At 36.3% G+C, this 17,579-nt stretch overlaps 2 protein-coding genes across 2 annotated transcripts; one reads left to right on the top strand and one right to left on the bottom strand.

The window, feature by feature from the left end:
* Positions 1-715: 715 nt before the first annotated feature.
* LOC134671168 (uncharacterized) lies at positions 716-6,505 on the bottom strand. Its single transcript, XM_063528945.1, has 9 exons — positions 6,349-6,505; positions 4,790-5,025; positions 4,107-4,317; positions 3,652-4,014; positions 3,224-3,409; positions 2,831-2,952; positions 2,312-2,473; positions 1,595-1,765; positions 716-1,009 (listed from the first exon to the last, which is right to left on the bottom strand). The coding sequence occupies exons 2-9, from the start codon at positions 4,997-4,999 to the stop codon at positions 719-721; spliced, it is 1,716 nt and encodes a 571-aa protein (XP_063385015.1). The 5' UTR covers positions 5,000-5,025; positions 6,349-6,505; the 3' UTR covers positions 716-718.
* A 554-nt stretch (positions 6,506-7,059) lies between these two features.
* On the top strand, positions 7,060-17,070 carry LOC134671185 (uncharacterized). The gene is made up of 9 exons (XM_063528970.1): positions 7,060-7,158; positions 8,129-8,352; positions 9,540-9,750; positions 10,412-10,774; positions 12,316-12,501; positions 12,774-12,895; positions 15,529-15,690; positions 15,904-16,074; positions 16,521-17,070. Exons 2-9 carry the CDS (start codon positions 8,140-8,142, stop codon positions 16,809-16,811), a joined length of 1,719 nt encoding a protein of 572 aa, XP_063385040.1. The 5' UTR covers positions 7,060-7,158; positions 8,129-8,139; the 3' UTR covers positions 16,812-17,070.
* Positions 17,071-17,579: the final 509 nt, after the last annotated feature.

Genomic DNA, 17,579 nt, shown 5'->3' with positions numbered 1-17,579 from the left:
AACTTACCTACTAAACAAATCTTTAGTAGACTTTATCTCAATGCAAGTAGGTACACTATTGAATAACACATAATTGGTAGGCGGTGTAATCAAATACCTATCGTTCTATGGAGTGACAGGCACAAACAACGTATAATGTTATAATGATAGCGTATTTGTGGTCACTGTACCGACGACTTCAATTGTATTGATGCATTTTTAGCTTTATCGCAATGGGATAAGGTGCAAAACAATAAATATCGTAACGTATTTATTAGGCCTACTATACAAATACACATTTATCTATTTGTGAGATAATTTTATTGTCATTACGTAAAAATGGTTTTGGTACTAACATTAGGAAGGTCAATATAATTATAGAATTACCCGTAGCTTTGTTTATATATTATTAAATCCTGTAAGTAGTAATTATTTAACTGTTTTTTTCATTACCTACTCGTATACCCAGAAAGGGACTCGTTCTTTATGTAAGGAGTGGTTTAAAAGTGATACTTTTTGACCCTTGGGAGTTTTACCTACTTTCCATGTATTTTTTTAAATTAATTTTACGATTAGCAATGAAACGATTTGTGACATAATTTCCATTAAGTATGTCGCCATGTGGCATATAAGCAATCAATTTGCTCAGTGAAAAGTAACTCAAAATATACTACAAATTAGGTATCCTGCTCTGATTAAATTTCGCCTAATTGAAAAATAATAACAAATAATGTAAAAATCACGTATATTTCTCTTTCAATTCTCTCCTCAATATTTTCCCTGTAGAACTTTTCGGTAAACTATCCACAAACTTAACGTCATTAATCCTTTTATATGGCGCTACTCTCTCCTTCACAAAGCCGCAGATGTCCGTAGGAAGGATTTCATGTCCTTTCTTAACGACGATAAAGGCTTTTGGTTCTTCCCCGTTTGTTTTGTGCGGAACCCCGATGACTGCAGCGTCGGCGACGGAAGGATGGTCCCGTAGCACTGCTTCTAGCTCCGCTGGGGGTACTTGGAAACCTTTGACCTGGAGAAGAAAGAAATTAGAAATTTCTTGGTATATTTTTAAGAGCTTTTCTTGTGCGTCTTTAGGCAACTTTGGGTCACTTTGGGTTAGTTAGTACGAGAGAACGATTATTGAAACGATTCTGTTGCCTCCATTGCTGGAATGCTGGGTTCCGCAATTGAAACCGCTTTCGCTTTCGCTTAAAGGGCATTATTTAAAATGAATAATGGCAAATCGTCACATCGACGTAAGATTTCCTCTTGACTAATGACTCTTTCCCGTTTCCAGAAATAACGGTTGTGAAAAAAACTTGAGTTAAATTGTCATCAAATTGTTGATTCTCGACAAGGGCGATTATAATTGCATCATCATGGTACATGGTACAAACACACGTCTATTGGACCTAGACTTGTGTTGTATTGTATTGTTGTTGGTACCTAGTTTAGCTAGCAACTTTTCAAAACAGAATTACTCAAGTTTAGTCATGATCCTTTAAGTTAAGAGAGTTCGAAGAGAGACCTCTCTGCTCAGCAGTGTGCGATAAAAGGCTTATATGATGATGATGATGATGATATGATGAAATTAAATTTCAAGATGTGAGGTTACCTTAATGAGTTCCTTCAATCTGTCAGCAATGGTAACTATTCCTTGCTCGTCAGCAACCGCCAGATCCCCGGTTCTGAACCATCCGTCTTCGGTGAACGCCTCACTGTTTGCTTTGTCGTTGTCTTTGTAGCCCTTCATCACTTGAGGACCTCGAACTAGGAGCTCACCTTTCTGCAAGTCGCCATAACGAGTTACTTGGGTTTTCGGGGGTAATTTTAGACAATAATTTTTTATTCAATATGATCTTGTATAGTTAAGTAATGACCAGGAGACTGGTAGGTACTCAAAGGTGCAAAAAATTATAAACGTTAAAAGTGTTATTAACAACATTCCCAAAATTTAACACAATTTCCCTTGTCCAAGTTATATTATTTAGATGTTCTTAAATATTGTTTATTAAAAGTCCGATAAAGAGATATCTAAGCCCTCTTTATAGTACTTATGTACCTTTGTGCAGTCAAGTATAAAAATGTGGGTGCATATATAACTTCCCAAAAATTTGTCCCATAGTTCTTAATTCGCTGACATAAAAGCTATTGGACATATTTTTGAGTATTATGTGCACCCATATTTTAACAATTGACTGTACGTAATATATGCGTCAGACTTGTTTCAGATGAATATCAGACGGATGGACAGACAGACATGGCGAATCTATAGGAGTTCCAGGAAGAGAGAACTCAGAAACCCTACAAATGTATAATTCTTCAAACTTACCTCGTTTGGGCCCAGACTCTGGAGATTCTGATCCACGATCTTAAGGTCTGTGTTAGGAAGAGGAAGCCCTACGCAGGAAAAGTTTTCCAGACCTTTAGGGGTCATCGTGACCACGGGTGACGTCTCTGTGAGCCCATAACCTTGTCTGAAATCCATTTTTCTCTGTAAACAAGATAGGATAATTATGAAGGTTATCTAACTTTAATAATTGGACATAAACATAAATATTTAAAAGACATCTTGTTTATTTGAGGTATCTTAAACACAGACACGTGTAGAAGAAACCTTTGGAGGCAGATATGAGATAATAACCGATATAAGATTTCGTCATAACCGGTTTTTTTGCTTCTATAATATTTTCTCTGTCTTTCAATCTATGATACATCATTGACTACCATCTCGTACAACTTCGCAGGATTTACAACTGTTACAATTCTATATTAGTGGTGCCATATAATATGAGGCCATGAATCAATCTTATCTTTACTTTATCTTCGCCTGCCTTGATATAAATTTTACCTTAGCTTTCTCAATGAACCTTTCTGCATCAGAGGCTGCTAGTGGCGCCGCTCCGTTGACGATTATCTCCAGGCTTTGGAATGTCTTTGGAGACCCGGCTGGATGCGAAGTCATCATCAATACTGAAATAAAATAAACACTCAATGTAGGACAGCAAAAATGTCAAGGCATTCAAAGGTTTGAATCGTCATCATGATTTTCTACAACTTCACATTATTATTATTCTTCAGAGAATCAACCAGCCTTCCTAAGGCTTACTCTTGTTACCATTACTGCCATGTCCAGATGGTTTAAGGGTTGGTGATGCCAGGGTTGGTGGTGGTGGTGAGGTGGTGATGGTTGTTCTCTTATTTATGACATTCTTAAATCTATAAATTAAGCTTATATATTTACTTATAGGAGGAGCTGCAAACAATATATTCGCCTTGTAGTTTTCCAAAGCCTCAAGAAACACTTGAGGCTCAAACTTAGACAGGGTCACCAACTTGGTGCCCTGGGAGAGCTTGTGGAACATGACCACCTCCGCCCCATAAATGTGGAAGAATGGCAGCACCGCCATCACGGCGTCTTGATGCGTCGCTGGAAGATTAGGAAAAAAATATATATTTTTGAGATCTGATGTAAGTATGTAAATACCATGATATTAAAATTTACATAAATTAATTCCGAAATTAAACTCTGACAAAAAATAGCACCTCGCTGTAGTCCCTACCTACTTATGTTAAATCATGCACAGTTTTCGTATAATAATTAAATACCTATATTAAAATAAACTGAGTGTTATAATAGAGTTACATTCTATATCATAATCATAAAATTACCTGTTGTATCATTATACGCCCTCGTTAGAGGGTCATTTAGTTGCTCCATATTGGCCACTAAATTGGCATTCATCAGCTCTACTCCTTTAGGTACTCCAGTAGTACCACTAGAATAAGGCAGAAAACATACGTCTTTAGCTGTCCTTTTCACTTCTTTTAAGCATGATAAATCAGCATGTACATCTTCACTTAGTTCATTGAAAACTATAGTGCCATCTGGCGTTCCAGTATTGTCAGTCTTTACTACAATTATAGGTAAGTCTAATTTGGCCATTTTTAAAGCATTCTTCACTACGTCTACTGTTTCCACTAATGTGACTACGATTTTGGCGCCGGAAAGTAGCAGTTGTCGCTGGACTTCATCTGAAAAGATATTACAACTTCTTTTAAATTTTACGGCAGCCATATTGAATCCATGTGTATCAAGTCCGATTAACAACGTAAACTATACTTACGGGCAGTATAAATAGGGTTGATACTGGTAATGACAGCACCAGCGCCCAGTATTCCCAAGGCCACGACGGGGTAGTCGGGCACGTTGGGCAGCATGACGGCCACGGCGTCACCTTCGCGCATGCGCAGCTTGCCGCGTAGGTTCGCCGCGAAGGTGGAAGTCAGTTTGAAGCCCTGCGAGTACGTGTAGCCTCGCCCTGTAGAGCCGCACACCTGGAAATAACCATATCATTATCGTTATTCAGGCATTAATAACCTTAGAGCAAGAAACATCTTCTTAAGCAGCTCTTGAGCTAGCCGTTTGCCCATCAAGCCAGGAAACGACTAAAGTATTTGCTTGTTGAGATACTTAGTATCGGCTGTAGTTGTACGAGTAGTACATTAGTAAGATCAATGTGGCCTACCGCCTACCGGCTCTTTCGTCGCTTCTGAATCTTGAGTTTGTGCACATACTCCACTTACACTGTCTGTATTCCTTTCTGTCTGTGACTGTGCCTGAGTGAAGTACACATATTATTCAAATACGAGAGTTCTTGCCCTATAACAGTTTTGTCATCCAAAAATTTTTTATGACACTCTTCACCACATTGACCTTAGTGACTTCTTTTTTAGAGTATACAAAACAGGCATATTATTATGCTGTTTCAATTTATTCTCTTTGTTTTAAAGACGTGGCGATACTCACCACCATTGTCTTTTCTGACCATTTCTCCAAATTCTGGCACAAATACTCATATACAGTAACATTTGGCACTTCTACGGGTTTCAAAGGCGACTTTATAATGCGTTCCTGTGTCCACGGGCTTCCGCTGAGTTTTCTCGAACTTTTGCCGAAGGGAAGACTTTTAGTTACGGTAAGAGTCCGATTTGCCATGAGGAAAGATTTCGACCCCATGGTTGATGTGGAGCAAAATTGATTATCTGGAAGGAGTTTCAAGTTAAAACAAACTTTCATACATAGGGAAAATTATATGCTGTAGGAACAGGGTCTAAGAAGTTACTTGTCAAGGTATTCCAGGATTTACATGCATGTATTTAATTCTGATTATAATATCTTCAAGTTTTGGGAAGAAGCTGGTGAATAAGCTTTCGGTTTCGCCCTATGGTTGACTGGTAGAGAATGCCAATAACGGCATTAAGTCCGCCTGTTGTACTTTTTGTATGTGCAATAAAGTTTAAAAATAAATAAATAAGATGTGTTTTACTCATTATCGTCGTCTAGTAGGTACCTACCCATAGCTTTGCTTAGATTGGGGCTAGGTTGATGTGTGTAAATAAGAAATGTATGTACCTAATGTATGAATGTATGACAGTAGTGGGTAAATCAACATAGGCTAAATACCTACCACAACATAATAATTTAAAAAATTTCGTATTTTGGAGCATATTTTAGAGCAAAGCAGGCAAATTTTACGGTAAGTACTAAAAATGCGGCATTCCTTGACAACCGAAGAGTTTTATTTGCATTGTTATCTATTTGTGATATGATTATGTGAGTACGTAGATAATTTATGTGTATTATAAAATTTATATAGGTACATAGGTAAGTAGATAATTTTTTAAGATTATCATTAAATGTGCACGAAAAATTATCGCATTTGCATCGTGATCACATCGTGATGATAAAATGTGATTTTCACCAGTAGGCACAGAAATGGTCTGTGCCAGTCTCGGAGTAATTAACAATGGAGCCGCCATTAACAGGCGTTCCCCTCTGTCGAAAATAGGCGGCCAATGGTCAACCACATGTCAACCATATGTATGGACTGACGTTTATCTGACATGACGTACCTATACATTTGATGTGCCCCTCCCCCGCAAAAAAAGGCAGACTATTTTGTACCGAAAATTTTAGACATGGCGTCTCCGTTGTTAATTACTCCGAGGTGCCAGTAGGAGTCATGCCTAACTTCAATATGGGTGTTTTAGAAAATATAACTATTAAATTGAAAATAAATAAAAATCCTACGTAAATCATAAGATATTATGCCAAAAACTGCCTCAGGTGCCTACATAATTTTGGGAAATGCTGCTGGATCGATTTTTGTCAATGATAGCTAAGAACCACTGCAACGAAGTGGCTCTCATGTACCTACACTATAAAAATCGAATCAAAATAGGTCTATCCGTTATAAGATTTACACATAACTCGGCAAAACCCGTTAAATATACAAACCCGTAAACTCCAATTTACTATTTTAATTCTGAATACTTTATAAATAGTAGGTATATTTACTTATTTACCTTCTGAGTATTCAATTAGATAGAAAATTATAATCACAGTTATTTGCACCAATAATCGTAATTTGTACCAATAGTTGACAATTTATATTCACAACTATTTTGCACCAATATTTGTAAACAAACACTTAAACTTTTATACCAGCGCGTCTGTCCCCTACGTCAGTTGATAACGTACTAAACATTTTGTATTTGATTTCGTTTGTTATCAAGCCGGCAGGCCTATTATGGTTTGCTTTATCCACGTGACAATATATCCGTCACTAATTAACAGAGCGCGATTGAAAGTGACGGATACAGTTTTATTACGCTGTCACGTAGACAAGAACGACCATCATATCCGTACTGAACGGAATCCAAATTGTAAAAATCGGTCATTGATTCTGGTCTCGCTTCTACACAACTTGACTAACCCATGTACGATTAGGCGATTAAAATGACATGTAAGGTCGTTGAGGACTATACATCATACATAACATACGCCACAAAACGACCTCAATGTCAATGATCCAATACAAACTGTGGCGTTGTTAATTGTTCACTAGTATTATCGTACATGTGCCAATGTAAGCCAGACGCCATTACAGACAGTTGTTATGAATCTTGAGATCAAGTTAAGCTTGCTACGTGTCCATAGTTGATATCTTTATGTCCACACGTATAAATAAACATAATGTAATATCAGTGTTTGCCCCGCCGGCGTGCGGGCGATACGTATTTAATGTAGGATAGTGTAAGGTCATAACAATGTTGTTATGAAAAACTTAGTGGCAAAGTGATAAAAAGTATTATATTAACGTGATAATAACAGGCGTAAGTATTAAAAAGGCAGGTAGATGAAAGTACGTAAGCTTTTATTCCCTAGAACCTAATAATGATGGCCAGATAACTGGTGATAAGTAAGGATTTCTTCCAGTATTCCTAACAAATTAAATAACTGATATTTTTAATATGTTTCTAAGAAAAATACGAGCATTTCTTCACTATATGGTTGAAATCACCCATGTATAAATTTGATAATTATGTTGTTATTATTTGTTTTGAAGTTATCTTCAAACCTGTGATGTTTTTGAGTGGTATTTATCAAAGAACTTTCAATTTATAGACAAATAGTTATATTTTTAGAATATTTATGGCATGTTTTCGGAAAGCATTGTTGCTTTGTTTACATACATCAAATTAAAAGTAGACCAGGAAATGAGCAACAATTAAGAGGATGCCATTGATGCCTCACAAACATTTAAAAGTTTTCAAACAATTTAACTTTGACACTCCAACCGTTCAGATACAAATATGGTTTTAATTTTTTTTTATTTATATACACTACCTAGCTATAAGTTCTTAAAACTAATATTTCTCATCTAAAGAGATTTAGGTCTAATGTATTATAAATTATATTAACTTACTTGACGATCGTTAGGTGATAAGATGTATAATTAATATTATCAAAGTCGTTAAAATATCTCAGTGAACAGTGACTGTCACGTTTATAATATATATATGCCGTATATGTGCTATGAACACACACAAAGTAAACCAAGATTTCCACTATGTGGGGTACAAATATAGGTAGGCATATTGATCATCTCATGATATTTTCGAGTTTCTTTATATATCAAAACTCTAAAACATCTTGAAACAACGAACAAACCTTAGTTCAAATCCTTCTTTTCTTTCAAGATCTGTGCAAAGTTTTAAATCTTCAATGTTCATCTTGTTATATTTTGTAATAAAATTCATTTTCAGATTTCAATTATTTAATTACCTACTAACATCGTTTCAGCGGTTACAAACATGGCATCAAAATCACTATTCGCTGCAAATCGAACTGTAGCGCTAACAAAAAAGAGTTTGAAATGCCTTACCAGCGTGCGAAAGCTTTCTGAAACACCTTGGACTCAAGAAGGAATTATAAAATCGCCCTTCAAAGACATTGAAGTGCCGACGTGTACGTTGTATGAGTACGTGTGGCAGAATTTGGAGAAATGGCCGGATCGGACAATGGCGGCAAGTATTGCTTTAATTTCCTTTCTGTACTATATACGCCAATAAAATGAAATAAATGTTATGTACGAAAGAAAATGCCTCCAGTTCCTAAGGCTGGAATTGAACCAGCAGCGTCCTCTGCAATCGCGACGGATGCCTAAACCGCTCGGTCATCTGGGACCTGGGTGACGGCGGCATGGTTCGAATTTTCTCTAGTATTTATATGCAATTCTTTAAGGGCGCCCACTAAGCCCCCAAAGCCAATATCAAATGGTCTTAAAAGGTGACATTCTGAATATTCTGATGTCAACAGGTCTGCTTTACCATTGCGACATTATTGCGCCGACGTTGATGTCACCGTTGTGTCTGTCAATTTCCATAATAAAACGAGTGACGTTCGCCGCCGCATTATTGCCGATTATGACGTTTATTTCCATCACTTATTTTATTAGCGACGGCATCAACCACCCGGAACATTAATGCAGCGGCAGTAAACTGCAGTTAACATCCCAACGTCACCTTAATGATAACGACTAAGGTTAACGCATTCACTGCCAGGGGGCGTGGCCTAGGAACAAACTTGTATGACGGTGAACGCACATGTGCGTTGGGGGCAGTGAATGTGTTAATCTAGTCAACATACCGCCGTAGGTACACATATTTTAAGTTAGCCCGGAAATGAAAACTGGACCTACGAATAGCATACACACTAAATGTCATAACCACTCTCGACATTCCGACCATTGGCCTATTTTTACCGCATTGTTGTGTTTAGTGTATAATTTATTCAACTCGTCACCTTCCATAAATTACTTAAGTAGAAATGTATTGTTGCATCATGACCTGCCAGTATGACGAGTCTTGCATCGCTCAGGGTGGCTAGCCAAGGTGACAATCGTTTGCCCCGTAGCGAACGAATAAGCTTATTTATGTCTCTGTATCGCACTAATATGCAAGGGTCATGTTAGGCCCTCTGCGCCCTGAGTAACAGCGACATCTATCATTGGTTTCCTTCGCTATAATTTTATTATCCACACTCTATGTACATACATTGAGCGCTAATGGTGTAAATAACATGCCAATACATTAACAACACACATTTAATTTCCAAGTATGCATCTTAAGCGGCTCATGAGCTGCTTAAGAAGATGTGTCTTGCTTTAAGGTGATTGAAGTCTGAATAACGATGGTGATATGGTTATTTCCAGGTGTGCGGCTCTACAGGGCGAGGCTACACGTACTCGCAGGGCTTCAAGCTGTCTTCCACCTTCGCGGCGAACCTGCGCGGCAAGCTGCGCGTGCGCGACGGCGACGCCGTGGCCGTCATGCTGCCCAACGTGCCCGACTACCCCGTCGTGGCCTTGGGAATACTGGGCGCTGGTGCTGTCATCACCAGTATCAACCCTATTTACACTGCGCGTGAGTTTATTTTCGTTTACGTCGTTAATAGGAGTTGGTGCATTAAGGATTAAATATGGCTATCCAACGTGCCCAATCTTCGTAGCCATAAAAGTATTAGGCGCCGGTGCAGACGGTGCAGTCTTGACCAATGCTACCCTATTTACACTCTGGTTTATTTTTATTTGCGTCAGTAACCTGTGCTTGATGCAGTTTGGGAGTGCTCCCGGTAGAGGTTTTCTATACAAATACAGTACCGGAACCGGGAATTCCCGGTTCTCGCTATACAAACTCAGTACCGTGAGCATTCCCTAGATGCAGTATAGATTCAATGAACAGACCAATTTGTTTGACTACCCCGTTATCATCATCAGTTCAACCTATCTTCCGTCTCACCCAATGAGCCCCAAAAGTTGGCGGAAAGGCGATTTCAGGGTTGGTGTCATAGTAAAAGTTACCCAGTGTGACGTACACATTAACGGGCTTGAGTAAATGTTTTTCGTTCATTTACATACTGTCTACTACGCGTGAGTTTACTTCAATGCAAGAATACTTTCATGCAAGGCTAGAAGACTCAAGGATCTCTAGCAGAATTCGTCACGTCCTCGCTCGAATCGCTAACCCATCGGTCTCGCCACTTATTGAAATACAGTTTCTAATTAAGCGTTTACTTTCGTTCCAGATGAAGTTCAACGGCAACTCGTGATGTCAGACGCAAAAGTGATAATCACAGTACGAGAGACAGCTGACGTCGTCAAAGCCGCTCTTAAAATGGCAACATTGGACATTCCCATCATTGTAGTTAGAACTGAAGATACGGAAGTGCCAGTTGGCACGATACGATTCAAAGAACTAAGCGTTGACGTCAATGTTGATCTGTCACCGTTAAAAGAAGTCAGACGAACTGCTGATGATGTGTGTTTCTTGCCTTACTCGAGCGGTACAACTGGAGCGCCAAAGGGAGTAGAGTTGATGAATAGGAATTTAGTCGCTAATTGTGAACAAATGAACGAGCCTATAATCAAAACACATAATGCTACAACAGGTACTTATAATTTACTTCAATATAATCAGTCAGACATGAATTATGTATCATTTATATGACAATAACCTAAAATGGATGCACAATTCACTGTTGAGAAAGTAAACCCTGCTACATACAAATTATTTTACAGAGTTTCAAAATAAAGAGGGCTACTTTCTCTGCAGGTGACTGTATTCTTAAACTTTTAATTCTAGAAGACGTTGTAAGCCATGAAAATCTTTAAAATCTCTGATGACGCTAATTTTGCACAAACTTGGCAGTAACAATGTATAGGACCATAGGACGTCCATACTTGACACAACAATTGGCATGAAAACTTAGCGTGATCTGACTCTAAAATCCTTAATGACTTCACGGTCCGCTAGACATGTAGTTGTGTTTGCTCAGAGCATAAAAAGGTCAACCACGGCGTTGCATGAACAAGAGATTTCCTTTGGCAGGATTGGTCCTTAGGTCCCAAGGATGGAATTAAGAAGTGGAGCCACCCAGATTTATGCTGCAGGTGGGGGTGGGGGGTTTTTAAGCGTCTGCGACGTCTGAGGTTAATAATTCTTTAAGATTAGGTTCTAAGTCAAGTTTAGTATCATTTTCAACTAAATCAAAGATGTAGATACATAGATTTCATCGAAATCGGTTCAGCGTTTATTGATTTCCCATACAATCCTACACCTTACCTTTCATGTTTAAGGTATTTTTTCGGAATAAAAACTATCCTATGTTCTTCCCCAGGACTCAAACTATCTCTATACCAAATTTTATCTAAATCGGTTCAGCGGTTATTGAATCCCCATATAAATTTCCTCCTCCCTTTTCACACCCTTAAGGGATGATTTTTGAGATTAAAAGTATGCTATGTTATTCCCTGGGACTCAAACTATCTCTATACCAAATTTTAATTAAATTGGTTCAGCAGTTTAAGCGTGAAGAGGAATTTAAAAAAAGTATGTTTTTCATATTTTATGTATTTTTACTTCGGAATGGTGTCATGATGATATCAGAAATGAATTTGGCACCCCCGATTTATACGAAAACGATACCAAACTTGGCCTAGTAGCTTAAATGATACAGATATCAAGATCAAGTTGAGAGCCCCCCCCCCCCCCCGTAAAAATTTACATAAAACATTTCGGTGGCTCCACTTCTTGAATCCATCCTTGGGTCCTAAGGACCAATCTTGCCAAAGGAAATCTCTTGTTCATGCAACGCCGTATAAACACCTGGCAATGTAATAACGTTCTATAAGTATCCGGTCACGTTTTACCGGACAATGTGGATTCCAACTCTTTGATAAAGATCGTAATAACATGGTAGCTTGGCTAATTTGCCAGTCGGATTATGTCCAGTACTGGAGGATATGAAGACTGCATTGTGATAAATATCTATATGAAGAGAAGAATCAAAGCGTTGTGCTCAGTTGCAACTTGCAATTAACAAAAGTTATGAAAGCAACTCATTATGATCATCAAAGATTATCTATGTGAAATTTTAAATGAAGTTTGTGTTGGTATTTTCTAGTCTTATATTTCAAATTCTATTTCCAGCGACGCACCAAGACGCAGTTATGGCAGTGCTGCCATTTTTCCACATATACGGAGCTGAGGTGATGATGTTCCACAAGCTATCCCAGGGAATCAAATTAGTGACCCTACCGAAGTTCCAGCCTCAACTGTTCCTGCGAACCTTGGAAAAGTATAAGACTAATGTTTTGTACGCTGCTCCTCCTATTGGTACGAATTTTTTCAGTGTCTATAAGTTATCTCTATTAAATACGAGTTAATTATTATTTTATTTGAATTTCGTTTCTCTAAGCATGAACTATCATCTCATCACTTGACTTGAATTTCCTGAAAAAAGTTTTATTTATTTTATTTTATTTATTCGAAGATCCAATAACTGACATAATGCGGCTAATGTGTTTAATGTTGCTTTTCTTTTTGGCTGATACTTAATTTATTATTATTATTTATATGTATTGAGAAAAAAAACGAATAAATTCCAGTGTTACTAATGGCTTCACATCCAGCTGCAACTCCCAAAACATTCCAATATTTGGAGGTGATCATCAATGGATCTGCTCCCCTAACAACCGCAGATGCTGACAGATTCATCGAAAGAGCCAAGGTAAATTTACCACTTAAATATACATAGAAACCAATACGCCATGAAATAGGATATCGTCTAAAAATATTTACTGTACCTACTTATTAATATTAATAATCTTATGACATGCATAAGGAAGGATACTCAGAGTATAATAGCTTTTTGAGGCCGCTATAGTTAGTTTAGCAACTCAGGCGTGACGCGTGACTGAGTCAAAATCTTTAGCTGGTCCATTATCAATTATCAATTACCAATATCTTACTCACCTCACTCACACGTTACAATTATTATTATTTATTAATTTTAGAGAATTATAATTATAATTATTTTGTGCCGTCACGACTGTGTTAGAATATTGTTGTTCAATATACAAATTGTATTACGTATAAACTGACCTGTTTCTCTTTGACGTCCAATGTTGATGATATATTACACTATTTAAACACTTAACACAACATCACGTGAATTTTACAGAATTTGTTATTTATGTGGGTACGATACGAAACCACGGTTGACAAGAGAAACAGTAAGTTAACCTACTACTAGCATAATTTATAAACTACTTTCAAGTGATTATATTTGGTATTAATATTACTAATTAATAATTATGTATAACGGAGTTTATTTAAAAGATGTTCTAATAGTTTTATTCTGCATAATTTGATAAATGGACGAGGTACATGAGAAACTACTTCTGTGACGTCACTTATCGAATGACAAGTGGCATGATCAACCAGTTGCCAGGTAGAAATGGGTATAAAAGGGATCGACCGATCCATTATTGATTCATTCTGCATTCTGCTTTGAGCATCAGCACTGAGTTAATCATCGCCAAAGGAATATTGAAAGTTAAGTAAATACTATGTTGGTAATTATTGTAATAATTATGTACTTACTTGATTAATTAATTTAATCATCTCTTATTGAATTATAAACTAATAGTAATTGTATTTATTAATTGTTGATGACAAGGTGAATAAATTGGATTATTTAATTTAATAAAACAGTTTTACTTTCAATTACATCTGTTTATCATTTTATTTATTTTACTTAAAACTTAAAATAGTATCCAGTTATTGATTTAACAGTTTTACATAATTGTGAATCAAGGTAAATAATTTAACTTAATGGCAACCTATGCCTTGAAAATAATTTTTGATTATTAATTTTGAGTTTTTAATATTTTTAAAATTATTCATTTATCTAACATCAGAAGTGGGATTGTATCCGGCTTCACTACATATGTACTTATATAATTTCAGTCGAATTTGGAAGCCGCGGAAAGTCTTCTGGAAGTGCTCACGGAAACTGTCTCCGGTGCTCGCGGCAGAGACAAGGACATCACTTTGCCCACCTTTGATCCCGCTACAAGCGACAGTGGAGCACAGTCCTGGTGTACCACGAAGCTATCGTTAAGTAGAAAGATGTGTAGCAACTGTACTTAATTAATATGTTTAACACAATGTGCTATGATTCGTCAGATTGGCCGAACGATCTTTATGTTATGTGGGTAAATATATGTTACTCTATATTCGAATAGTGATCATGCAAGGATTACAAATACGTATAATTAATATTTATTGGTCAAAATCACTATCCTATGCCATGGTGTTTAATATTATTAAGATTGTTGATTAATTGTGTACTTCGAGAACGAAGTATACGTCAGTATGGCCGTGTTAGAATATTGTTGTTCAATATACAAATTGTATTACGTATAAACTGACCTGTTTCTCTTTGACGTCCAATGTTGATGATATATTACACTATTTAAACACTTAACACAACATCACGTGAATTTTACAGAATTTGTTATTTATGTGGGTACGATACGAAACCACGGTTGACAAGAGAAACAGTAAGTTAACCTACTACTAGCATAATTTATAAACTACTTTCAAGTGATTATATTTGGTATTAATATTACTAATTAATAATTATGTATAACGGAGTTTATTTAAAAGATGTTCTAATAGTTTTATTCTGCATAATTTGATAAATGGACGAGGTACATGAGAAACTACTTCTGTGACGTCACTTATCGAATGACAAGTGGCATGATCAACCAGTTGCCAGGTAGAAATGGGTATAAAAGGGATCGACCGATCCATTATTGATTCATTCTGCATTCTGCTTTGAGCATCAGCACTGAGTTAATCATCGCCAAAGGAATATTGAAAGTTAAGTAAATACTATGTTGGTAATTATTGTAATAATTATGTACTTACTTGATTAATTAATTTAATCATCTCTTATTGAATTATAAACTAATAGTAATTGTATTTATTAATTGTTGATGACAAGGTGAATAAATTGGATTATTTAATTTAATAAAACAGTTTTACTTTCAATTACATCTGTTTATCATTTTATTTATTTTACTTAAAACTTAAAATAGTATCCAGTTATTGATTTAACAGTTTTACATAATTGTGAATCAAGGTAAATAATTTAACTTAATGGCAACCTATGCCTTGAAAATAATTTTTGATTATTAATTTTGAGTTTTTAATATTTTTAAAGTTATTCATTTATCTAACAACTGCTAAATATGAGTTAAAATATTACCAAGACTGCCACCAAAACCTCACAATACTATTCAATATAACATATGTGAATTCATTTTATATACTCTAATATTTTGATGTTTTCAGAGAAAATTTGACTTCAGGCAAGGCTACGGTCTAACAGAAACTTCACCGGTGGTAACTGTAACTCCTAGAGGGAATGACAACTATGGATGTGTTGGTCTTCCTGTCCCAAATACTGAACTTAAGATTGTCGATGAAAATCTAAAAATTCTTGGACCTAATGAGGTAAATGTAATTAATGTATTCTCTCATATTTTAAAACTTCAACTGCTTTAAGAAAAACTCCAAGATGATGTAGCCAATAATTAAAAACCAATGACAAGAACAACTACAAGCTCGGTTAACGTAATATGTGGACTAATCAGCATCAATAAAAACGAAAAAGTAAATTTGGAGAGTTAAAACATAATAATTACCTGGCATTTAACTTTTTTACAGAAAGGAGAACTGTTGATTCGTGGCCCACAAGTCATGAAAGGATATAAAAATAACGAAAAAGCAAATAAAGAAGCGTTTACTGACGATGGTTGGTTTAGAAGTGGAGATTTGGCCATTGGAGACTACCACGGCATCATTACTATAGCTGATAGATTAAAAGAACTTATTAAGGTACTTTAAGAATCACTAACGATTTTATGATAATATAGATTAAAGGCGATAAAATAGGGAGAAAGGATGATGTGAAAACTCGCATGCAAGTTTCATTACTGAGGTAGGACTTTATTTGATAGAGGATATATAGGTATATACTGCAATGTACAGTCCAAGAATTTAATTTCCTTGCAGTTTCGTACCTTGTCACAGTAACTATCAATATGAAAGGGACCTCATACTATTGTCAATGTGACGAGGTACGAAATGTTATTGAAATTAAATTCCTTGACCCTGATGAGCCTGTATTCTTTCCCTAGATATTTCTTGATTGCTTAAGGCTAAAGAATACAAAACATGAAAATCTAATTTAATGTGTAAACAACTAATTAAAAACATTAATGAGGGTTTTCAGGCAGTATCTTTCCCAACATGCGGCATATTTACGTTTTATTCTTATACAGGTCAAAGGCTTCCAAGTTCCACCAGCCGAATTAGAAGGTGTCCTTCGCGATCACCCATCAGTAGACGACGCTGCAGTTATCGGGGTTCCACACAAGACCAACGGTGAAGCGCCCAAAGCGTTCATAGTGCTGAAGAAGGGACACAATGTAGCTGCCTCAAATATATGCGATTTTGTGAAGGAGAGAGTGGCTGAATATAAAAGGATAAGTGATGTGATGTTTTTGGATGAGTTACCGAAGAATTCGACTGGAAAGATACTAAGGAGGGAGTTGAAGGAGAAATATACGTAAATTTTCAATTATCCCTATGAAAATGTGATCCTTGCAGATGAACCATAATAATGTGTAGGAAGAATGAGTTGTGTTATTAATTGATTTGTTACATACTCAGTTCGTACTAAAGACTTATATCAACTTACCTACATGCTATAAGTATGTAGGTAATTAATTAGTATAAGATATAATATTGTATTCGTCCAAAAAGACTACGTAAATAAATTGTAAACTACTGTACTTATGTTATGGGTAAGGATAATAAATGTTTTTTTTTTACAATACAATATTTTCATTTGATCATCATAATTGTGATGAATCAAAGTCCTTCGTACAATCAATTACCTTTATTTTACTCTAAGTTCTTACTTAAACACTTTCGACATTCTTAATTTAACAAGCAGTAAGCCTTCTTACTCAATGTTACCGGTTCAAGCGCCAGAGCGAGAATGCCCCTTCCATCCCATGGTAAGTTACATTTATACTTTTTCATCATTTGAATTGGCGGGTAGGAGAGAAGGGTCATTTTCGCGACTACCGACAGATTAATTAACAAATATTCGGGTAAACAATAATCAGATTTCTAATCACTACCCACTGAATGCCATAAGTTTAACATAACTCACATAAAATAATTATAATTTATTCTTGAAATCTTATGAAATATCACACTCGGCCATCCGACTGCGTGCTACCTCCGGTGCACGATCAACAATAATATCACACTCGGCCGTGTTGCACAATGCCTTTTCAATCCTATTATAGTTAGTCTGTTTATACAATACC

The sequence above is a fragment of the Cydia fagiglandana genome, chromosome 15 (genome assembly GCF_963556715.1).
Source record: "Cydia fagiglandana chromosome 15, ilCydFagi1.1, whole genome shotgun sequence".
NCBI lineage: Eukaryota > Metazoa > Arthropoda > Insecta > Lepidoptera > Tortricidae > Cydia > Cydia fagiglandana.
This window is presented reverse-complemented; position numbering and strand designations above follow the sequence as displayed.